The sequence below is a fragment of the Typopeltis vanoorti genome, chromosome 6 (genome assembly GCF_054136105.1).
Source record: "Typopeltis vanoorti isolate ZY-2024b chromosome 6, IOZ_Tvanoo_1.0, whole genome shotgun sequence".
NCBI classification, from domain to species: domain Eukaryota; kingdom Metazoa; phylum Arthropoda; class Arachnida; order Uropygi; family Thelyphonidae; genus Typopeltis; species Typopeltis vanoorti.
This window is the reverse complement of record NC_143554.1, coordinates 35,676,346-35,701,825: the sequence shown is the minus strand read 5'-3', so window position 1 is coordinate 35,701,825 and position 25,480 is coordinate 35,676,346. Positions and strand designations below refer to the sequence as shown.

At 35.2% G+C, this 25,480-nt stretch overlaps 1 protein-coding gene across 1 annotated transcript in view; it reads right to left on the bottom strand.

The window, feature by feature from the left end:
* Positions 1–212: 212 nt before the first annotated feature.
* Positions 213–25,480, bottom strand: part of LOC150105381 (transmembrane and coiled-coil domain-containing protein 4-like) — a 298,911-nt gene continuing 273,643 nt past the window's right edge. The window contains exons 13-14 of the mRNA XM_090393942.1: positions 5,486–5,603; positions 213–680 (exon numbers count right to left, since the gene is read on the bottom strand). Coding sequence (XP_090250068.1) covers positions 213–680; positions 5,486–5,603 — 586 coding nt within the window. The remainder of the gene's footprint in view (positions 681–5,485; positions 5,604–25,480) is intronic.

The window sequence follows — 25,480 nt, the reverse complement described above, 5'->3', positions numbered from 1 at the left end:
CAGATGATGACCTTGATACGAAGGTCTAAACATTGAGTGTTCATTTTGGTTTATATTAAACTAAAGTTTTGCTCTAACACGGTAGTTGTCTCCATTATGTATTCTGATCACGTGTAAGCATGAAAGAAAGGGATATCACATATTTGTAAACTTTCAGTAGCTTCCATCTTATTATGTAATAAAATAGTCCACAGTATTCAAATTTTACAACTTCACTTGACTTCATCCCATGCACTCCAGTTCCAGCCATGGGAAGATAGCAGAATTGCGCTAGCTGCTGCTTCCTGTTTTTTGTCATATAAATCAATCATAGGTGACTCCTTACCATTAGAAAGCCTAATTGAAGTTGATATAGTATCTGAATTTGGTAAACCACTTGGATTTAGGAGAATGGAACTTGTACTTGATTTGCTCCTAATGCTTTCTAATGATAGAGATCGTTCTCTATCACTGGATGACAAAATATTGTTATTTTCTAAGGCATAATAATGATGCAGGTTGCTGTCAGACTTTGACTTATTTTTTTTACTACATAAACTTGATGCTTTAAAGCCTACTGGAACATCTGAACGAGATTTTCTCAACTTTGCATCTGCATCCACAATATCATCTCGTGTCCTAACACCAACAGCCTTCAAAATCACATCCATCTTGTTTGCATAATCCATGTGGCCTGCTACCTGCATAAAAATAAATTTTAAAAGCTATAAAGACATGAAGTTTTCTTTATATTCTTTATTTTCAGCACTCTACAAAATTAAAATTGCCATTAACAGTAATATCAAAATCTGCAATACTATGCTCGTACATAAATACAGAAACACAACCTGTAGCTGATTTCAGATCAATTTGTTACATAATGCATAGCTGACTTCCTTCCAGATGCACATCATGCTATGCAATATAGGAAGAGTTCACTTACCATACCAATTTCGACCTTTACTAAAATCTCATTAGTAGGAGCTAGATCTGTGGAGATACTGAGCTAAATCAATGCAGAAGTCATTTTTCATGTATACAAGTAGCAAAATGGCATATCATTTTGCTGCCTGTATGTGTATATATATATATATATATGATATATATACATATATCATATCCTATAGTATCTTCAACTATAGTTGAAGATACTATAGGTGAAAACTTTACTAAAATATCAGCAAGAATGTCATTGACCTATGACAATAAAAACACCAACTTAATTTCTTATCAGATGGGCTCCATTCTTATGCTGTCATGCAAGTGCCAGATGATATCTATTATAAGATAAAACAATTTCACCATCTACCAAGAATCAACTACTCCCACTTTATAACATATTAACCAAGGAGTAGTCTGTGGATTAATGACAAAGGCAATTCTGTACTTTCATTTCATTAAAGTTAATTACTGTGGTTATCGGCAAACTAACCTATCAGTAGTGACAGAAGCCTCTGACTCATTTTTGACAAGCTTCCTTAAACACATACAATAAAACAAGAGAAAAAGTGCAAGAGCATATTGAACATCATATGTAACTTATAATCTCAAACATGGGCTTAGTTCAATTTCTTGCTTAATTATAAGTCACTAGTATATGCTTCAGCTAACCTTTGATGCTTGGAGGAATATGATAGCTACTAGTATTTGCTACATGTCACCCATCCCTCATCATAATGGCACTACAAATGAACCTGCTCTCTCCGATCTTGACAGAAACAATTTTCACATTGAAAATAAAAATTTTGACTATCCTTCCTATGTGGCATTTCCTGTTCAATTTCTAATCTGTTTTTTTTTTCCCTCTTGCTAGTAAGCAAATCTTTCTTACAGGAAATTCCAAGCAAAAAGAAAATAGGTGAAGAACTATTCATTTCTATCACAAATCCTCGAGCAAGTAATTTCTTCTACCTATTTCATGTTCTTATCTTTTAATTACATAATCCTTAAACATTAGCTACACATTTATAAAGAGAGATCTGGGACGATTTTGTAACCAGTGAAAATCATAACAAAATTTTTTCTTTGGCTTTCTACCCATGTCTGTTACAATTATTTAAAGAAAATCCTTAACTTATTATTTATACCTCTTTCCTTATGCAAATATCTAAAAATATTGAATATTTCCAAAAATAATTTAAAATTCAGCAAAAACATTACTATCAAAGTACAGAACCTGGAAAATTCGACTGTGTTTATATATTCATACTTTTTAAAGAGGTGAATTTGCATACCAACATGAACTGAACTGCATTTGTTCATAAGACTTTCTGGCTCCAATGATAAAATGATAGTTTTGATTTTGATCACAGTGCTCTCCAATTATCTGCCCCTTCAATGAGTTACTGTGTCAGCTGACTTTTTCTGGTTATTTATCATATGGCAATCTACATACAGTTATAAAAGTGCATGTATATAAATCAGTACAAATATGTAAAAGGTAAATAAAAAATGTAAATGACAAACAAAGTAAAACATAGGCAGTTACACTTTCAACAGACAAAGCACTTATAAGTTAAGATCAAGTTCTTTGACCTACATATGCACTCAGTGGAAATATGATGGATTGATTGGTTCGGGTGTCCACAATCATACTCTGGTGAGGAAAGTCCCCCCCCCACTTGTATACAGAAAGCTTGCACATCTTCCATGGCTGGTACGAATCCTGTTCAGTGTTATCCATGTCTTTGGGCTCAATTCCATACGTGGAATGTTGAGGCAGCACCTATCAAACCAAATTTTGAGTTGGGTATTTATGCTCCACACTCATTTCTACTGATCTTTGGTATTATTGTTAGTCATTCTCAGATCTTTAGCTTCACAAAGAGGGGGCTTTCTATCTGTTAAATTGTAGTTCTGATGTTGTTATGTATAGGCAATTCAGTATTTTGTCATGTTCTCATAATAGAGAGTCACATCTTCATAGATTTGGTGGTATTATGTTACTCAGCATTGGAAGCCACTAAACAGGAGTTGTTTTTATGGTTCCAGATATGTCACAATGTGGTGTTAGGGTGATGGTTAATTAGTTTAGTATGGGAGCTATTGAGCCAGAGTGGACCACAGTACTTCGCCACAGAAAAAAACAGATGGAGTGAAGATGTTCATAATGTGTTTGCTGCTGCACCCCAGGAAATACCACATAATTTCTGAATGATGTTATTTCTAGTTGTCCTTATTTTTCCAGCTGTGTTTTCAGCGTGTTTCTTATATGATAGAGTACGGTCAAGTGTAACTCCTAGATATGTGGAGTATTTATTGTGGCGTAGGACTGAATTTCCGAATGGGATGTTCAACTCATCTTGTGCCAATTTATTACTGAGATGGAAAGTTTACACTTCAGTTTTACTTTGGCTTGGTTGTATTCTCCATTTCTTAAAGTAAATATGCATGAAGGCAAGTTCTGTTTGTGAAGGTTTCCTCTGCCCATCTTAGTTCTCTATTTTTGGTGGCTAGCACTATGTTATCTGCATAGCAGAATTTTCTAGATACTGTATCTGGCATGTCAGCTATATAAAAGCTAAATAAGAGAGCGGCCAATACTGAACCTTGTGGTAGGCTGTTAAGTTTCTTCTGGTTATTAATATTTTCTCCAAAGACAATACGGAAATATCTATTGCTGAGCGTATTGTTTTTCAACATGGTAGTACTTTCATTAATTTATACAGCATGCTCTCTCTCCAGACAGTATCGTATGTGGCAGTTAGTTCAAGAAAAACTGCAGAAGTTTTTACATTTCATTGAAAGCCTGTTTCTATGTATGATGTCAGCACCAGAACCTGGTCACAACTATGATTAGGCCTAAATCCTGCCTGTTCAATCGGAACATGTTCAAAGATGGTGTTGTTTATGCTGTTATAATCTTTCCAGTAGCGCTTATATGTGCAGCTTAGTAATGCGATTGGTCAATAGTTTTGTAGGTTGTCAGTTGATTTTCCAGGTTTGGAAAGAGCTATTATCTTAGCTTTCTTAAATTCTTTCGGTAACATGTCGGTGTTCATTATTTCTGAGAAGAAACAGGCGAGCCATTTTTTGATATTTTTGCCAGCATGAATAAGAAATTCTGGGTGAACTCTGTCAAACCCCGGGGCCTTTTCCGTATTTGTATTGGCTAGTGCATTGTTGATTTCCTCGTCACTGAAAGGCCTGGCATATTCTGATTCATCTTGTAGTTTTCCCTTTAATTCCCTGACTTCTCTTTTGACTTCGATGGTATGATTTCTGTAATATCAGTCTTTTTAGTAGTCACCAATGTAGCACCTCCTACCGTAACACACTCCAAGCCTACTGGAGTGCCTAAGGTCCAGTCTCTCAATTATTTCAGTCCAGCTTTGTTGTCTTGCTGCATCCAATTCGTGAAGGAAATCTTTTGCGATTTCCAAATCACCGCTCTCCAGAAATTTCTCATAAAGTTGTTCATGCAGTTCGTTCCATCCAGGGATATGTTTTTAGCTATAGAGATGATAGCTCCTACAAATCAGTTGCAGTTACTGGGTACAGGAGATATGAAGCGAACACACTTGTCAAGGTCAGTGGCATATTTTTCCCAATCGGCTCTGAAAATTCTATCTCGGGTGGGGAATTGATCGGACAAGAGGTATTTCTATGCCTACATCAAGGAGGACTGGTTGGTGCTGGCTGTGAGATAATTTGCTAAGAACTCTTCTTCGATTAGGTAGAGATTCATTTATGTTATCAGAGGTGACAAAACAGAGGTCAGGGTTATAATCTCTTCTCCATACTGCTGAATTGAAGGTGCTATGCTCTTTAGCATCAAAGATCAAGTGGATATCGAAGGCCTCAACTCAGTCAGCAAGGACTATACTGCATTCATCATTCTGGGCATACTTTCATAACTCATGGTGGTTACTGAAATCTCCCACGTATATTGTTGGTTAAATTAGAAGGGAGGATTTGTTGAGGCCATTGAATGTTTGGTGGTTTGTAGACATTAACAAGCGTCAATTCGGTCAGCTTCATCATCACCACTTGACGTGGTAACAAGTTCAATTTGCTCGATGTTGTTGTTATGGACATATGTAGCTACACCATACGCATGACGGTAGGTTGCTTCTAGGAGCTGGTGGCCATATATTTTTCCTCTTCTTCGGTGGTGGCATGTGTTTCCTGGAGGAGTATGGTGTCTATATTTTGGTCAAGGAATTTTGAAAAGTATTCGCATTTTGATTTGCTGATTTCTTCGATGTTAAGATGACAAATTCGGACTTGAGGTCAGAGACTTTTTCTGTACAGCAGCCAGATAACTAACCTTAATTTATCCGACCATCGAACTGATTTCCAATTGCAGATGGATAATAAAGCCCTTGAGGGATTTTTGTAATTAATAAGTACAGTGCAGCAAGGAATGATGTTAATGCAGAAGAAATAGTAATGCAGTGACTGAGTTTGACTGCAGAACATGTTTCAATGATATCTAAAGGCTGGGTGTGTGTGTGTGTGTGTGTAGAGATAAAACACTGGGTTATATCAGACATGCTCAACTTACCACATCGCTAAGATCTACATTACACATTCTTCTGTTGTCCCACTTGATTGGTTGAAGGCCAGCAATATTTAGTGTAGCTGAAGATGTACGATATAAGAACTTTAACAACCAGTCACCTCTGGAAAAAAAAAAAAAAAAAAAAAGGTGGAGTTGTTACAGTAAATGTTATTTGTAATTGAAGTAAAAATTTCAGTTATATCATTCATGATTTTTTTTTTTTTTGATGCAGTAACTATAATAAAACAAACTGACAGGCTGCACTTGTGTATGTACCTATCATATACATAGATACTACAGGTGGCTAGCATCTGTGTTGGCTGTGATATGTACCATGTCAGTTTCCAACGTAAAATTTCCTTTTGATTATCTTTGGCTAAAAATTTCTTAGCTATACTCTACAAAATTAGGAGATTATTATTATTAAGAGAGAGAGAGACCTCAAGGTAGTCAGGGACTCATCGAGGGAGTCCACCTACTACACCACGCACCAGCTATCATACTTATTCTTGAATTCATTCACACTGCTTGCACTCACAACATCCAATGGCAATCCATTCCACCCTATGAGAGAAAAATCTAGCACTCAACCCTGCCAAGGATGCTCTCTTGTCTTTTCCCCACTCTCCATTAATTGAAATCCTGTATGACCCTATGAGAAGTTTGTAAGTCTCAATTATATCACCCCCTCTTTCTCCTGTTTGCTAGTGTCTGCAGTTCACAAATTCTCAGTCTGTCTTCATAATCAGTATTCTAAAATCATTTTTAACACGCTCTCCAATAGATCAGAATTACAATGGAAACCAGGAGAATAGTCCAAGTGAGGTCTTATCAAGGCCTTGTAAAGAGGCAAAATGACATCCTTATCTTTACATGTTTCAGCATTGCAGTTGCAATCTTTGCTATATGGCCCCTGAATTCCAACTTGAATAACAGTGGACCAAGCACTGATCCTTGTAACACATCACTGGTTACCTTAAATCTTGAAGACACATCCCCCCCCATATAACTTTTTGATATCTGTCAGTCAGCCATCCTCTTATCCATGCTACTATTCTATAATCTAAACCCTTCTTCTCCAATTTATGCAACAGACTACCATGCTGTATTCTGTCAAAAGCCTTAGCAAAAGCATCATGACATATCCATCCCCCCCCCCCCTTGTCTGGTTGAATGGTAACATTGTTATAGAATGTGAGCAACTTGCTCACATTCTATAATCTAAAAACATGACCTTCCCTTTGTTATTCATTGCAAAGTAGAGATTCACTGTCAACCCATTTCTGAATGCAAGCCCTAACCAATTTTTCCAAAATCTTCACAACCACTCCTGAGATACTAATTGGTCGATGGCTGGATACATCAGTCTTTGCACCACCTTTGTGCAATGGAATTACCATACATTCTTTCCATTCCTGCAGAATCATCCCTGTTCTAAGACTCATATTAAATAGCCAGTTCAGCTGAACACTCTTTTAGCACACGTGCTGATGTTCTATCAGTTCCTATTGCTGAATTCTTATTCAGTTTTTGCAAAAGCTTTAATACCTCATCTTCATCCACTGGAGAGATAGCGGTGAGCTCAATGTTGCATACACCAGGTTGATAGCTTTTAGCAAAATAGGCTTCTGTAACTCTCATGTCATCTGGATTTAGAAGAGTTATTCTTTCTTTAACTTGCAGCATATAGATAGAATTCTTGTGGGTTGTCTAAGCACACAGAGGTGGGTTCTTTTCACACTCAGACTTTGCTTTCCGTACAACAGCTGTGACTATTCTATCCTGCACATCATCCTTTTCTTATGAATCTCTTGCTTAATAAGACTACACATCCATTTGATTCCTACCCTATTTATTTTTTGAACTTTAGGGACACACTCTGATATCACATCATTTAAGTATTGTTTAAACATTTTCCATGCACTGTCGATATTCTTTCCATCCATCAACTGATCTCATTCTGCTGAACTTAGTATACTCCTCAGCTGGTCATAATTTCCTGCTTTGTAGTTCAGCATGTAACCTTTTCTGAATGTAACATTAATAAACTTAGTCACTGTCACCAACTGGAGGCAGAATAGTTGCATTCTGACACTCTCTGAACTCGAGTTCCTTGAGGAAGATATCCTACAACAGCTCAATAAATGCAGTTTCATTCTTCTCATGAGATTTTACTGCTACTCAATCAATATTTGGATAATTAAAGTCTCTCATTATGATTACTCTTTTTGCACTCATCTTTTCTATTTGGTGATGCATTTCATCATCACTAGCAACCGATCCACCAGGCCTATGAGAAATCCCCACTATATAATTGATCTTGTTAATTTCCACCTCACACCAGATGGCTTCAAACTTACTGCCACATGAAATGGTGTTAGTAGTAGTACTACAATCATAGGTCTCAATTCTAACTGGATTCAAGTCATCCGATATCATTAGCAGCACCCCTCTCCTATTCTTCCTAAAAATAGTGTACACTTTACACTTGATACCAGTTAGTATGATTCTGATAGCCAGGTCTCACTATCACCTACAATCTGAGGTTTCAACATGGACTAAGGCAACAAACTCTACCCATTTTGTTTTTGATACTCCTAGCATTTGTGTACAGACATAACAATCTACCTGCATGTTCTTTTGTATACGCTTGTCTGCAGTGTGCATGACAACTGAACAACTTGCAGATCTGTATTCTTCACTAGTGCCTTATATAAGTAGACATCTTTGCACACATTTGATGGGTCCAAACCAGACAAACACAAAGTCGAAATTGTTCTCTCCTCATCAACATTTCCATGACAAAGTCCATTCCCATCATTAGTACAGTTGTATAACACTGTCGCTCTTACACTCACATTCTTACCATTCCTTCCTTTATAATTTAGTTTCCCTGACACTCTGTGTTAGATCTTATACCAGTTATTAGTTTTTCTATACTACTTATACCAAATGCATTCATGTGTAAGCTGTCCCCTCTTATACCTTCCCTTAAACTCACTCCACCCCTTCTACAGTCTATGCATTGAATCGTTTGCCATCATAAGCCCTTCCTAATTATTTTTTTTATCATATCAAGGTAAAATACCGACGAATTTCACTTTCTCACTCTTGCCTCTTCCAACAACCCTTTCATATCTTCTCTCATACTGAACTTATTGCTAGTTAAGTCATTAATACCAAACAAATCATTCTACATTTTTGGATTTCCTTTCTTTAAATGATGATTTTTCTTCAGTCCAACTTTACTGGACAATGAATTCATCCTTGGAGATTTTCACACTCTCCAAATTGTTCATAATACCGAGTAACCCTAACCTCTCCCCAAACATTTTGTCTCTTTATCAATAGCAATACTTCTGTGGATGTTGTTTGTCCTATTGGCAATTCAAACCACAATCTAGTATTGCTTTTTTTCTCTCGTGGAACAAACAAACCCCATGCAGTCACTCTCATCTGCACATTGTATGACTTCTAAGAATGGCAAGTGGGATGATCTTTGTAATGTCTATGCTTAATTTCCTTCACTGGATTGTTTTTAGTCTTCTGATCCAATGAATTTTTCACTGAAGCAATTCTTATTGACACAAAATCATTTATCTCTATTCCACTTTAAATTCTCATCCCTTTTAAGCCTTGGTTCTCCAAGTGAACGAAGCTCATCACAGTTGGATTTCATCAACATCTCCATTTTCCTTTTATGTTTCCAGCAAACTTTCAAATCAGCAAATCCTCAATTTTTTTGAGAGGACTAAAAGTAGAAAAACTTGTTTCTTGTCCAAATGACAGTTATTCTTTCTGGTCTCTTTCCAAAGCTTTTGTCCAGCCATGCTTCCAGTTCACTTTTCCCAAGCAGGGTGGGGCACAAGATGCTAGAATGTTCTGGGGGCCCTAATTTTTGGGGGTTCCCAGCTAGAGCCTCATGTGCATAAGTATTGGCCCTGTTTTCACCTCATTTGTATTTGGATGGCTCCATTCATTAGTTAACCAGAGAAAAAGCTGTTTTGAGGCTTAATGGAATATTTACAGCACTGGGAAAGGATTAAAAACTGATTTTAGAGCTTCTAATATTTCATCCTTCACTAAGACATCTTCAGGAATTAAAATAACTTTTGTAACACACATTCAGATACAACACAATATTAAGTGAAACATGTGGGTGACTCTAAAGTCCTATCTAGGTGGTGCACCCTTTGTAGGTGGCCTAGGATGTAAAGTGGAATCTCTGATAATTAATGTTTCCCAAATTTTGGGAAGTTTGATGCAACCATATTTATTTAAATTCAGTTGATTTCTGACTGCCACCACAGATTCTAAAAACAGTCTTTCTTTTTTGAATTTACAGTGGAGCAGGGTGTTTTTTTTTTCCAAAACATGGTCTGCAAGGCCAGATTGACCATAGTTGTGATTGTAGATGTGCAATTTGTGCTCTTCTAAACAGAGGGTTGCTGATCTACCTCTCTGTCCAAAGTAAGCCAGCTTGCAGGAACTGGGTAGTACTTATATAAAGGGATGAGTATATAAGTACCCTGTTTCTGCAAGCTGGCTTACTTTGGACAGATAGGTAGATCAGCAACCATCCATTTAGAAGAACACAAATTATACATCTGCAATCACGACTATGGTCAATCTGGCCTTGCAGACCAGGTTTTGGATACGACCCACAGGATCTCCTGGAAAAATAAAACACCATGTCCACCATAGTAAATTCAAAGCAGAAAGACAATTTTTAGAATCTGTGGCAGCAATCAACCAAATTTAAATAATTACAGTTGCATAAAACTTCCCAAAATTTGGGAAACATTAATTATCAGAGATCCCACTTTACATCCTAGGCCACTTACAAATGTCCAAATAGGGTGCACCACCTAGATAGAAGTTTAGAATCACCCATGTGTTTCACTTAGTACAGAGGATGATCGGTTAACGAACATAATCCGTTCAAAGATGACGTTCGCTACCTGAATTGTTCATTAACCGATCATCGATTTACAATAGATTTTTATGGAAATTGGATTAATTCGTTTTGGAGACCCAAAAAAATTATATAATTTCTTACTACGTTTATTTATAATAACACATACATACAGTCTTGCATTTTCATCAGTCATGTTTTTTTTTCTGTTTGTGGGGCGTTAAAGAATTTGTCCAATGTCAATTGCTTTTCTCTCTTAAGGATTTTTCAGAAGTGATTAATAGCATTGTCGTTGTAGAGATCCCCAAGCCTATTGACCTCAGCCTGATTTGGGTGCCATTCTAAGACCATTGTTCTGACATCCTCCCACTTCTTCAAAAGATCTTTAATAGCAGATGTCAGCATTGGTCCTCTTTCATCTTCCTCTTTTTCAGAAGAAAACACATCTCACTGAGTTTCTTGGTGTTCTTCTGTCGTCAGATCATTTTCATGTTCCATTATGAGCTCTTCAATGTCATCTTCATTCACCTCCAATTCCAGAGACATCTCCGTCTCCCTGAATGCAGGATGGACACAGCTTTTACCAAGCAGAATTCAACTATCATTGAGTGACTTCTGACCACGCCTTTTGAATGAGCTGGATAGCTTCAAGAATATCAAATTTTTCTTACCAAAACATTTTTAATGTCATCGTTGAGGAGAACTGCTTCAAAACTTCGATGAAACAATGTGTGAGTGTACAATTTCTTGAAACCCGCAATAACCTCCTGATTGATTGGCTGAATCAGCGAAGTGGTATTTGGAGGCAGAAACTGAACTGTCAGCCAGGGAAAGTCTTCCAGCAAATTATCTTCAAGATCTTTTGGGTGTCCTGGTGCATTGTCCAACAATAATAGTGCTTTCAATGGCAATTCATTGGTCTGAAGGTGATGCTTGGGGCACAAACTTTAAAAAGCCATTCTTTGATAAGAACCTGTGTGATCCATGCCCTTTCATTAGATCTCCACATCACTGGCAGTCTTTCTTTAATCATGGGATTTTTGTTGAATGCTCTAGGGTTCTCAGAGTGATAGACAAGAAGCGGTTTAAGCTTCATATCACCACTAGCATTAGCTCCCAAAAGTAATGTCAATTGGTCTTTCATGGGTTTATGCCCAGGAATATTTTTCTCATCTTTCGTGATGTAGGTATGGTTCGGCATGCGCTTCCAAAATAAACCAGTTTAATCACAGCTGAAAATTTGTTGTGGACAATATCCTTCTTTTTTAATGAATTCTTGAAATTTGAGACAGAACTTCTCAGCTTCTTCTTTATCTGCACTAGCAGACTCACCGTGCATTACCACATGTTTAATGCCAGATCTCCTTCTAAACTTTGCAAACCATTCAGTGGTATAATGCTATCTCCTCATGTAACGAATGTGGAGTTTGTTTCTTCAGTTCTTAAAATATTTCTCTAGCCTTCTCTTGAATGATAGTCATACTAGTTACATCTCTTTTCATTTGCCTTTCTTTTATCCAAACTAAAAACAATCTCTCCATTTTTTCATGGATGGCACATCTTTGTTTCTAAGATGTGATTTTCGTTACTCCTTACGCTGCTCGAGTCTTATTGATTATATCTTTCTTAGCTAAAATTGTGCCTACTGTAGACTAAACTGGATCCCAAAATTCTCCTAGTCCTCATGGCATTTCTTGATTGTAGAAGATATGGTTAACACTCAACTCCTGTGCTACCTTGAATCCTCAGCTAATAATCACATATGGATTTTGCTCCTGTTTTGATTAACAAAGAAATCTTGGGGTCCCAAAATGTAAAGATTACAGAAATCTTTGTAGTACAGAAAACTCGCTCATTTTAGGATAAATGCCATTGGAAAGTTTGAAGAACCTCAGTGGTTTTTGCTCTTGATCTCTCTAAAGCATTTGACTGTCTTTGTTACAAAGGCCCATTAGGTAAACTTTTCTCATGAGGTCTTGATGAGGGCTAGCTGTCTAGAGACATGATGGATCTTTTATCTTAAAATTTTACTTACCTGTCTCATTTAACAAGCCTTGCAATACACAAATCACCAAAACTTCCAGAATATCAACTTCTATAATCCTGAATTCAGATCTCTAACACTCATTCTTCAATGTTTGTAAACCTATAGTACATTAGTTATAATACAATAAGAAAACCTTACTCTTTTTCACAAGGCGACTTCAGGTCTCCAATAATCAGAGTGGCTGTCCTACACAATGATATTCATCTCCCACCTAAAGACATTCACATATATCCATGTCTGTGGCAAGATTTGAACCTGCAGCCTGTTTGTTAGTTAGTATGCTGACCACTTAGCTAACTGGATTCTGATAACCTTAACAAAAACAAAGAACCTTTCCTTCCAGCCTTACTTTTAACAGCACCTAAATCTCTATGCATGAGATTTCTCTCTTGGAATTACCTCAAATCTTTCTTTCTGTAAATATGTTACAAATACTGCTTTGTCAGCAGTAAAAAAAAGTTAAGTTTTCTCTTTTGCTAGAGGTATTACTTTTCCTCTGAACAGCATTAAATTTAATGCTGTTCAGAGGAAACATAATCATAATCAGGATCTGTCCAACCCGTGAAAACTGCTTTCACATTTCTACATATATTTCCACAGACCAATGTTTCCAAAACTTTTAGTACACACATATCCCTTTTCCAATTTTATTAACACTGGCATACTCATGCAAACAAAAGCAATTTAGAAGTTATATTTCATTCAAAAAGGAATAATTATACAGTAATGGTTCCTGGCAAGATCTATGCAAGTATACTTGAGAAACGGTTGAGAAGAATTGTGGAAGAAAATCTTGGTGAAGAACAAGCTGAATTCAGGCCAAATAGAGGCTGTCAGGCTCAGATCTTCACTTTACGAGAAATAGTTGAGAAAGCAAGGGAATATAACAAAGATCTGTACTTAAGTTTTGTCAATCTGGAAAAGGCATATGACAAGGTGCCAAGAGAGAGAAGCTAAATTGTATGTTTATATGGGGCATTATATCAAGCAATACTTAGTCTTTATTTGAGTTGTAAGTCAGCAGTTAGAATTGAAAGAAGTACAGAAGATGGTTTAATGTTAAATCTGGTGTGAGACAAGGATGTACATTATCCCCTCTGTTATTTATTATCTATATGGATCACATTATAAAGGAAAGTGGTATTAAACATGATATCAGAATTGGAGATGTTAATGTCAGCTCTTTGCTTTATGCTGATGATGTTATACTTCTAAATAAATCCGCTACAAGTTTGCAAAATTCCCTACTAAATTCAATAACTGTTGTAATAGATATGGTATGAAGGTCAGCATTAAATAGACAAAGACAATGAAAATAGGTAGAATCATTGCAGATGGTAAATTAAATATGGAAATAGACAACAGAATCAACAAAGCTGGTATGGTAGGAAGTCAACTGAATAAAAGAGAAATTAGTCAGAACACTAAATTAGCTGTATACAAGACAGTGTTCAAACCAGTTTTAACTTATGGATCTAAGAGCTGGGTCAGAAGTAAAACACTTGACCAAAGACTAGAGACCGCAGATATGAGAGTCCTGAGAAAGATTAGAGGCATGAACAGATGGCATCAATGGCAATATCATATTAAAAATGAGGATATTAGAAAAGAACTTGACATTGTCAGCATCCAGGAATGTGTTTGCAGTGCTAATCTCAGGTGGTATGGTCACTTAAACAGAATGGGCAAGAAAAGATTAGCAAAACAAGTGTTCTCTGCCAGGCTGGCAGGGAAACGACCCAGAGGAAGACCAAGATATAGGTGGATTGATACGGTACAAAGTGCCTTAGACGATAGAAATATAAGATCTGATAATGTTGGAGTCTTGACAAGTAACAGACTGATTTGGAGGAAAATTGTAGATAGGAAGTTAGTAATGATGTAAATTTTTCATGTAGTACTATCATATCCTGTACATGTCAGGAATATGATGATGATGGTATTTATTTTTAACACTCGTATTATAATAAATACTTAATTATTAAATATGACACTTCTTAAATTACTAAAAGAATTTTTAGTTATTCTAATCCAATACTGATATAGTAAACACAAAAATTCTGCAATTAAAAATTAGAAAAATTAATGAGGCAAATGAAACCGTTTCTGTTAGGAAGAGGTTAGTTTGTAAAATGCAGCTGTATATTATTAATAAACACCTCCAGGGAGTCGAAAGACTCATCGAGGGAGGGCACCTGCTCTACAACTGTCTCCACCAACTGACCATAACTACACCACCACCACTAATATTTCTACAGACAATCACAAACATCCATGGCGGGATTCGAACCCGCAACCTTTTGGCTGGAGGCTTATGCTAACCACTCGGCCAGCCAGGCTGGCTAAACTATATTAATATGCAAGTTTGTGTGAATTAACAGTCCTGTAGAAAGCTTCCAGTATTGACAAAACCACATATTATTATAATTCTACATCACAAAGGGGTAGAATTTGTTGCCTTGGTCAATATGTCGGGAACTCAGATTGTAGATATTAGTGAAACCTGGTGATGAGAATCAGACATACTAACTCGTATTACTGAGTGTAAAGGGTACTCTATTTTTAGGAAGGATACAGAGGAGGGCGCATGCTGCTAATGATATAAGATGACTTTGATCAAGTTAGTTGAGATCTATGATTGTAGTACTACTACCAACAGTATTTCATGTGGCAGTAAGTTTGAAGCCATCTGGTGTGAGGTGGAATCTAACAAGATCAATTACATCATGAGGTGTTGTTACAGACCTGGTGGATCAGTTGCTAGTGATGAAGAAATGCATCACCAAATAGAAAAGATGAGAATGATAATGTTGGATTCTGAATGAAGAGAATTGGAATTTATTAATACCTCATTTAGAATCTAACATAATCTACCATTCCCTGAGCAAAATTTGATTTTTTTAAACTAATAGTCTCATGCTCATACTATGCTATTTATGTAATTTCTTTCAAGTTATGTTAATTAATATTTATTTATTTATATATTTTTGGGATAAATTACAGTTATGAAAAGCTGTCTATTAAAATATCATTTATATTGTGAATTTAAAAACTGTAATATGTGCAATTTTAATGTATCCAGGAAATTCTTTAAGATAACACTTGATTGGTTGTTGTGAGAAATTATGTAAATTTCTCCTAGCGTGTACCATAGCGCTAGGTTGAACCAGTGCAAAAGGATATATTCTCCCGAGTCTATTAATCAGTTACGGAAACAAAACATTCCTCTAAGTTTGTGCAGTCTCAAAGTGAAAGTCGACAAGAATTTAGGTATGTTCATAGGATTCTCGATGCGAAGAAGCTTATGCTGGTAAGATTATCTTTTCTATGCCTAATGTGAAGTAGCGAACTTATTTCCAGCAAACATAATTTAACCCTTATTGCTGTATTTAACTATTCAAGATCGAACGTGTGATATAGAGAAGCCTATTGTAAGAAAACTTAATGTAATATTGGAAACTGAAATTTCTGTGAACTATTCTGCTAGGTTGATAGAACGTTGAAATCTTCAAATGAATGTCTGATGGTTTATATTTTATTACTGTGCTGAATAGTTAAACTGAGTTAATACTTAACCTATATTGAATAATAACTTTGATCAGAGTGAAGTTGTGATAGGATTCCTTGATAATAAGAAGAATAGAATCTGTACGCATAAGTTCTAATCATAATTATTATACTCAGCTGAGTAGTTTGCTAGTATCGCAATGAAAACTTAATTATTGTTTAACTGTATTTTCCCTACTAGAAATCTTTGCTTTGATGTAAATTTATGTGACACTGCATTAAATGTTTTTATTTAAGTTCAATCTAGTGTTTGCCTGATTTCTTTCACTGCATCACTCATTATAATATTTCTAATCTTAGCAGGAACCTTATATAATAAAGAGAACCTCTGCCTAAAATTAAGTTAGTAATAATATAGATTGGTTGATTCCTCAATGTTGCTCATGAAAATTTGAACATAGAGTGGTGCAATAAAAAAGAAATTTTCTTTATGTTTGGATGAAGAGTCAACCAACAGCTAGTAAACACAAAGGAGAAGGAATTTCGATCCAACAATAAGAGTAATAATAATGGGAGACTTTAATTATCCAAATATTGATTGGGTAGCAGTAGAATCTCATGAGAAGAATGAAATTGCATTTATTGAGCTGTTGCAGGACAACTTCCTCAAGTGGCATATGACAGAAGGAACTCAAGGTCAAAGCATGTTAGATTTGATTATAGTATCAGAGAGCTTTTCAGTTAAAGATGTAACTATCCCACCTCCAGTTAGTGAGAGTGATCATGTGGTACTCACTTAGGAAATGACAAAGTTTCTGAATGTTACATGCTGAACTACAAAGCAGGAAATTATGACCAACTGAGTAGTATACCTAATTCAGCATAATGGTATAGGTTGCCGGATGGGAAAAATAGCAACATGGGAAGTGTTTAAAAAATACTTAAATGACGGGATATCAGAATGTGTACAAGAGTTTGAAGAATAAATAGAGTATGAGTCAAATGGATGTATAATCTTATTAAGCAAGAGACGATGTGGAAGGAATACCATGTGCATAAGGATGATGTCCATTATGAACATTACAAGCAGAAGGCTAGAATAGTCACAACTGTTGTACAGAAAGCAAAGTCTGAATATGAAAAGAAACTGGCTCTGCGTGCTAAAGACAACCCACAAGAATTCTATCGATATGCTGCAAGTAAAAGAAAGAATGAATATGAAAGAATTATTCTCCTACATCCTGATGGCATGAAGGGTTACAGATGCAGAAGAGGTTGTTTAACCAGGTGCTCTTTGCCAAAAGCAATCAAACTTGTATATGCAACATTGAGTTCACTGCTACCTATTCACTGTATGAAGAGGAGGTATTGAAGCTGTTGCACAAACTCAATAACAATTCAGCAATAGAGACTGATGGAATATCAACATGAATGCTAAAAGAGTGCTCACCTGACTGGCTATTCCTTTGACCAGGCTATATATAATATGAGTCTCAGAACAGGGAGGATTCTGCAAGAATAGAAAGAATGTATCCAACCATCGACCAATTAGTATCTCAGGAGTGGTAGTGGTGGTGAAGATTTTGGAAAAATTGGTTAGGGCTCACATTCAGAAATGGGTTGACAGTGAATTTCTACTTTGCAATGAGCGACATGGGTTTACTAAGGGAAGGTCATGTTTTAGCAACTTGCTCACATTCCATGCGGATCAGAGTTTAGCAACTCTGATCTGCTCTTCTAAGGATAAAGTTCACTCTCTCTAGCATACCCTGGAGTGTATGAAGTTTCTTTTGACAGTAACTTGACCTACTATGGGCAGGCAGAAAGATCTGATAACATCTGCCTGAAAGAACATAAAAAATAAATTTGCTACCATTATTATGGCAAGCAGGACTGGCAGACCATGCTATGGACACTCCTTCACACAGGATGAGATGGAAGAAAACTAATCTGCTATTAATAAGTCGTTACAGATCCAAAAGATTATTTTATGAGTCAACCATGGCTATGGAGAAATCTCTAAACTAGCTGATCCTATAGGTAGTGCAAGACCAAGGCAACTCATGGTAAAAGTAGTATAAACTCTGATCACTAATCTTAATATTTACCCTTAATGCAAAGCACATCTCCTAGAGGAGATGTATGGTGTTTTGTATTAAAGGCGGGGGGGGGGGGGCACTACCCAGACTGGTTTCGACCTTTATTGAGGTCTCATCAGTGGGAGCCAGGCTAAAAATAGAAATACCAAGATTTTAGTAATACAGAGCTCATAAGTATTTTACCAGAACAAGTTACCATAAGGTGTTTTAACCTTATTAAATAAAAATCTCAGGAGGAGATATAAATGTAGAAAGTATTTTATCTTGGGTATAATAAATGTTAAAGTTACCAAGCTATTTTAAATCTGGTTTTACTCCATTTTCCAAGTAAGCAAACAGACAAACAAGTCAAGTTTGCGCCTGCAAGTGTTGCAAGTCTAGCTGATCGTAGAAACCAGTCTGGGTAGTGGCCCCCCTGCCTTTAATACAAAACACCATACATCTCCTCTAGGAGATGTGCTTTGCATTAAGGGTAAATATTAAGATTAGTGATCAGAGCTTATACTACTTTTATCATGAGTTGCCTTGGTCTTGCACTACCTGTAGGATCAGCTAGACTTGCAACACTTGCAGGTGCAAACTTGACTTGTTTGTCTGTTTGCAAATCTCCAAACTGAACAAATATGGTTACATTAATTTGACAAAAATTTGGGAGACTGTTATCCTAAAAGCAACATTTTTGCACAACATTAGCAGGCAACAAATTAGGACAAAGATCTTTTGTCTATTACAATTTGTATTGCTGAAGATGCTGATTTGAAATTCAGCAAAATATAAACTTTTTTTATATTGATAATATCAACAGAAAAATCAAAAACTATGGCCTTTAAAGGACAAGATCCAGCAAGAACTAAAATAATATTAGATAACAAGATCTTAGAACAGGTGAATTCATTTAACTACCTAGGATGTATGATCACTTATGAAAAAGATATAAACATAAAAATTGCAAAATATTTAAAAATAACAGGAGTAATTAACTCTATATTTAAACCAAACCTAGTTCAAAAACAAACCAGGCTAAAAGTATACAATACATTAGCCCTACCAGTCTTAATGTATGGAAGCGAAATCTGGACAATAAAACAAAGATTAACAACAGCAGAAATGAAGTTTATGAGAAAAACTGCAAAGTATACCCTATTTGATCACAAAAGAAACGAAGATATTATGAAAGAATTAAACCAAGAACCAGTAATTGAAAAAATTAAAAAATATAAACATAGATGGATGGAACACGTTCAAAGAATGAAAACAGAAAGATTACCAAAACAAGCCATTAGGAAAAAGAAAACCAGGACGTCCTCTTAAACGATTCAACGATGACTTCTAAGGCTGGAACAGGCCATACTAGGCCTAAATCCTCGATGTGTATGATGATGATGATAAACTTTTTTTTTTATGAAATAGTTCCTTTGGTGTTGTTAATACCATAAAAAATAACTTATGAATTATATTTAAACACTGTATGGAAACACCTTTTTCATATTTTAGGATAAATATTGGGAACAAAAAAGGACTTGCCATGGATCTCCAGCCCTGGCCAACTTCTATAAGGAAAATTTTGAAATGAACACTATTAAAAATTATTGCAAAACCAAAAACTTGGTTACATTACACTGATGATATTTTCATTGTTTGGTCAGGAACAATGGATAACTTAATTCATTTTAAAGATTATCTTGAACAGCTTGCATCTCAACATAAAATTCACTCTTTGAATTGGAAGATCACAAAAAAATTACTGTTCCTCAATATCTTTGTTGAAGTAAACAAAGAAAAAAAGATTGCTCTTTTCAGTATACAGAAAACCTGCTGCAACTGGAAGATTTTTACATGCCGCTCCACACCACCATTACAAAAGGTGTTATTAAAAATTACAAGATGAGGCATACAATATGTCCAGTATATCAATTAACAGGAATGAAGAACTGCATAACCTTGTCCACAATGGTTATGAAACCAAGACAATCAACAAAATTCTTAATGCACCTCTGATAGCCCCTTTACTTTACTAACAAGATTTTAAGAATGCTACAAAGTGGCAATGCTGCTCTGTGAGTACATTAAAGTGGCTTTTTAACACTGCATAAAATCTCCAAGTTTTTACATTCACAAAAACCTCCACATTATCCCATGAAAAAAAAAACAGGCATATATGAGATTCATTGCTCTTGTGGCATTTGCTGTGTAGGCCAGGTGGGAGGGGTTCACATGTCTAAACATGTAAAAGACATCAAAAAAAGAAGACAGTATAAATCAGATTTGGCATCCCATACTACAAACACAGGCCATCAAAGTAGTTTGACAACCAACAAAAATGCCTTATATTGATCATAATTGTTTTACAAGACAAGAAAGTATCTGAAATGCTAAGGATCCCCACTCAATGTAATAAAAAATCAAGGCTTAATCCTTTAAGTTTGGTATGCATCCATTAAAAATCAAACTCGCGCAGACCTAGGATATGACATGCACCAAGCTACAAGAATGTGGCAGCAACAACTAGTATTATTCCAACATATATAGTGATTTAGTTTTTTCTTTGGTTATTATTTGGATGTACCAATTGCAAAGTTTTAATAATATCAAATGTGTAATTAATAGTTCGTAGTCTTGTGTGTGTGTGTGTGTGTGTAACTTTTAACCTCCCAACTGGCCATGATGTCTATAGATGTCCAGCTAAATCTGAATACAATGCATGCTATCTGTTGAAAGAACATGGATAAGAAGTGCAATTCGGCCAGCATGTCCATTAGAAGGTGTGATAATCCCTCACGCTGAAGAGAGCACTTAATCAGATTATCTCAGGCTCATAGCTGTGACTCAGTTACCTATAACAAGAACTGCAGTTCCTTGTTCTATGCTGGGCAACTGAATTTTAGTTATATTGGATAAACTAAAAATATAGAAATTATTTTTATTTTCTCTTTTTATTGTACAATACAATTTTAATGGCTGGACAAAATAAAGATCCTTGCATAATTTCTTCACTTAAATATTGCGTTACCTTCGAGAACCAATTTAATTTTTTTTTTGTGTGTGTGCTAAATTTTTCTAATCACTTACTCCACAAAACATTTTCTTTGTTCTCGAAGAAATTAATTCACGATAATTATTTGAAATATTATTTAAAAAACCGGCTGCTGACGTTCGAGATTGTTATATTTTTGTTCAAAATCATGATTCGAAGAATACTTCACAGATTTCCTGAAGAACGTGCTTGAGCGACTTTGCTTTATAGAGAATAATGAAATTTTTTAATCATATCGCTAAATTTTTTTTCTTTATATTGTAATCTACTGTTATTATTATTATTCAGGCCTCCAAGGAGTCAAAAGACTCATCGAGGGAGGTCCTTCCTAAGACATAAAGTCTGTCAAGACTCATCGAGGGGAGGTCCCCCCCCTGAGAAACACAAAGGCTATCATACCACTCTTTAAACTCACTGGCCATTCTCACTCCCACCACTCCATCAGGCAATGCATTCCACGGCTCAACCACCCTCCACACAAAGAAACCACTCCTTACCCTCTTGCTCACATTTTCCTTTCGTAACTTCCAGGGATGGCCTCTTGTCATCACTCCTTCCCGCTGTTCAACCAAGCGAAAGAACTCCCCAGTGTCAACCCTGTAACCACCTCTCAACAGTTTAAAAGTCTCAATCATATCACCTCTCCTTCTTCTATCCACCAAACTCTGCAGTCCACATTCTCTCAGCCGATCCTCATAACTATCCTTGTACAGTCCTGAAACCATCTTTGTCATCCATCTTTGTATCCTTTCCACAGTTAATTTATCCCCTCCAAATCCTGGGGACCAAATCTGAGAACAATAGTCTAAGTGTGGTCTGATCAGAGACTTATACAACGGAATGATAACCCTCTTATCTCTGCAGGTCAGTGTCCTTCTCATAATAGCAGCAACAGTAATAGCAACAGTAATCTACTGTTCTTTGCACTTTCACCTTCTTGGTTTCCCTGTATAATTGGATATATACATATCATTTAAATTGATCTGTATATATTTTCTGCTAGTTCAGATTATGCTCCAATTTTATAATAAGCAATACTTTTGCTTATATATATATATATTTAAATTACAAAGTTTTGTATTAAAAATTTCCACTACAAAAGTTCAACAGAATCAACAATATTATTGTCATATTTCTTTTTCTCGTATGGGAGAAAACGATAAAATGTCACTCTTATAATTGTATCAGATGTTATAATGGCAAAAATAGTAAGAAAAAAAAATCATTTGTACTTTCTTTTCAAAACACAAAGAGAGAACATTATAAATTCATCCAATGAAAAAGAAAATGCTCCATATTTTTCTTGTGTTATCTGATTTTTTTCTTGTAGTACAAAGAAGAAATCACTGCACATAAGATGGTAGAATACAAGAGGGCAAAAATCTGTAGATTGATTACACTATAGCTGATAGAGAATTCATGCCAGAAAAATTATTTATGTAAGAGTTCTAACAGCAGCATATATAACGACATTTTCTTCTAGTTTAGATAAGTGGCATTGTTGAAGCTAAACCTTTGCTACTATTTACACTAAAATGAATATGCATGTTCCCCAAGTGATTTACGTTCGTAACAGTTGTCTTGCAAACGATTTATAAAATAAATTCTCCTAAATATCTGCAAATTAAATGAGTCTTCAATATAACCTTCCTGTCCTCCCCAAAAAATAAGATTATGTGAAGCATATGCTCCTTTTCTTTTCGAATAATTCAAGTCCTCTTTTCCAAGATAATTATATGAAATAATTTATACTTTTTCGATAATAAAAATGAAACTGATCATTATAAATTAAGAACTTATTTCAGTATAAATACTGTATCAGCCTGTAAAAGTCTGTATTTTTTTCTATGTTAGGATGTCTACTAATCAACAATTAAAAACGAAACACAACATTCTTGATGTATCTCGCACTATAGCTTGAGGCACTTTAGTGTCCCTTCTAGCTAAGTGTTCTCAATTTTCTTCCTCAATAGCACTGAGAGTAATCTAAGCCTTTACCTTTTCCTCCAGCTAAGAGGATTACTACAAGTATTTCTAAGACCTAGATTACTTCAGAAATAGCAACCAGAAGCATAAGTAGAAGTAAAAATATTTAGATTATTTTAAGAAAAAGAAACTAAAATAATACTACTGAACTTTCTTTTGTGTGGTATGCATATAAACAATTTTATGTGGTGAAAATATAGCATAGTATTTCTAAAATTTCAAATCATTTCAGCAGACAGTAGAACAGCTGGTTTTAGATTGCAAAGAAATAGTACAGAATTAGAAGCTTCAGGGTACAACAATTGTCTTATTTCTTTTGTCGAAATGGTAAAATGAAGTAATAGATTTTGAATACTGTCTGGAAACGTTTACAAACCTGTAGAAATTTAAAGTGGTTATGTAATTGAATTCCAGGAGAGGATGGGGGGGGGGGGTAAGCATTAGAAAATCTAAAAAATGAGCATAAATTTTGAATCATTCTGTATATGATATCCTTCATATTATATTTTCAACATATCTACGGTGGTTACACACTGGATACTATAGTAAAGTGCATCCTACAAAAAAAAAAAAAAAAAAAAAAAAAAAAAAAAAAAAAAAAAAAAACGTGAAGAATCCCTGCTAAAACATCATTGGATATAAATTTTTGATACTAAAAAGATTCACAATCGGAAACAGAGTTATGCAATATAACATCGTTTATTGTTCATAAAACAAAAAAAAAAATTCGTTTCTAAAACTGAAATGTGATGATCCATATAACGGTATTTTGCTAGGAAAGAAAGCAAAAGGCCATATTTATTTCAATAAATATTATTTAAAAATATAAATATGTGACATAATATGTTCAATGCAAACATCGAAAATTCGCAAAAAAAGTTGTTTCTAATATTGGAACAACCAGTGCAACTGTTCCATTGCAGTGATTTGAAGAATAAATTTATAATACAGCAACTTTGCTACTACTAAATAGATTCATTGCAAGGGCTGATAGATGGTCGTTTCAGGATTGATTATTTTTGCACATGTGAAATTTGTTTCAATTTTTGGAAAAGAAACACAATAAATCATTTTAGAGGCAAAAAAAGTCAAACATTTTAGGACAGTAAAGAAAATTCCAAGTAAAACAGTGTGTGTAAAGACAGATGACACAAACTGTTAGTCAGGCACTAACAGTTAATCCACGAATGGCTCTAAAATAGCTGTAAAGGGATTAACAGTGGAGGGAGGTAATGGCATGATAAAAGGTACAAAGCTGATGAAGTTTTGATCCATGCAGAATGCTATGGTGGGTGGGATATATCATCCACCTCAGCCGGTAGGAAGGTTAAGTCCTAACAACGTGGAGGATTATATTTGTTTATTTTATTAAATTCATTATTTATCTAAAAACAAGTGGTCTCAATACCAGAAGATTTCTACAGCAGTTCTACATTTTTTTTATTTTTGGCTATAGATGAGGCTCCATCAAGAAGATAACTTGCAACGCAAACGTGATAAATATGTATAGATGCAGGTGAAATAGCTACTGAGGATGTTACAATTTAAAATGCAAAGAGTTCAACCGCATAGTTTGAACCATTAAGTTGGAATGTGATCATGTCATGTCAACCAGATGATGATTAACGATGGAGGTCAGCTAATACATGCATAGAAACACATTTTGCTTAAAACTTCCTTTAGTTTTTTTTTATAAAGTTTTTTTTTTTTTATAAAGAGTAGTATAAAGAGTGCAAAGACTTATCCTGGAGCAGATATCTCATCAGACCACAATCCAATAGTTGCAGAAGTACGTCTTAGATTAAAATCAGCTAAAAAATCACAAAAGAAGAAAAAGAAAATTGATGTAGAAAAACTGAAAGACCCAAACATAAATAAAAGTGCCAAGACACAGCTTAACCTGCGATTACAACAGATTAACATAGAAGAAAATAAAAGTGTGGAATCTCTTTGGAATAGCTTAAAGAATGCCATCGTAACAACAAGTATTGAAGAAGTAGGTTATGTGAATAATATAAAACAACAGGAATGGATGACAGATGAGATTCTTTCTCTTATTGATACAAGAAGAATGTATAAAAACAAAGACCTACCCAGGTATACAGAAACACATAACATCATCAAGAAAAAAATAAAAGAAGCCAAGGAAAATTGGATGAAAAATTTATGTACTGAAATTGAACTGCTTCAGAAGAAACATGATAATTTCAATCTGTATAAGAAAATCAACGAAATTTCCGTAAAACTGAGGAAAAAGCAAATAGTGTCTCTAAGAGACGAAAATGGAAAAATAGTTCTAGAAGAAGAGAATGAAGCACAGATTTGGATAAAATATGTAACAGAACTTTTCAATGATACTAGACAGAAGCCTATAAATATAAAAGATAACATTCAAGGACCAGCAATCATG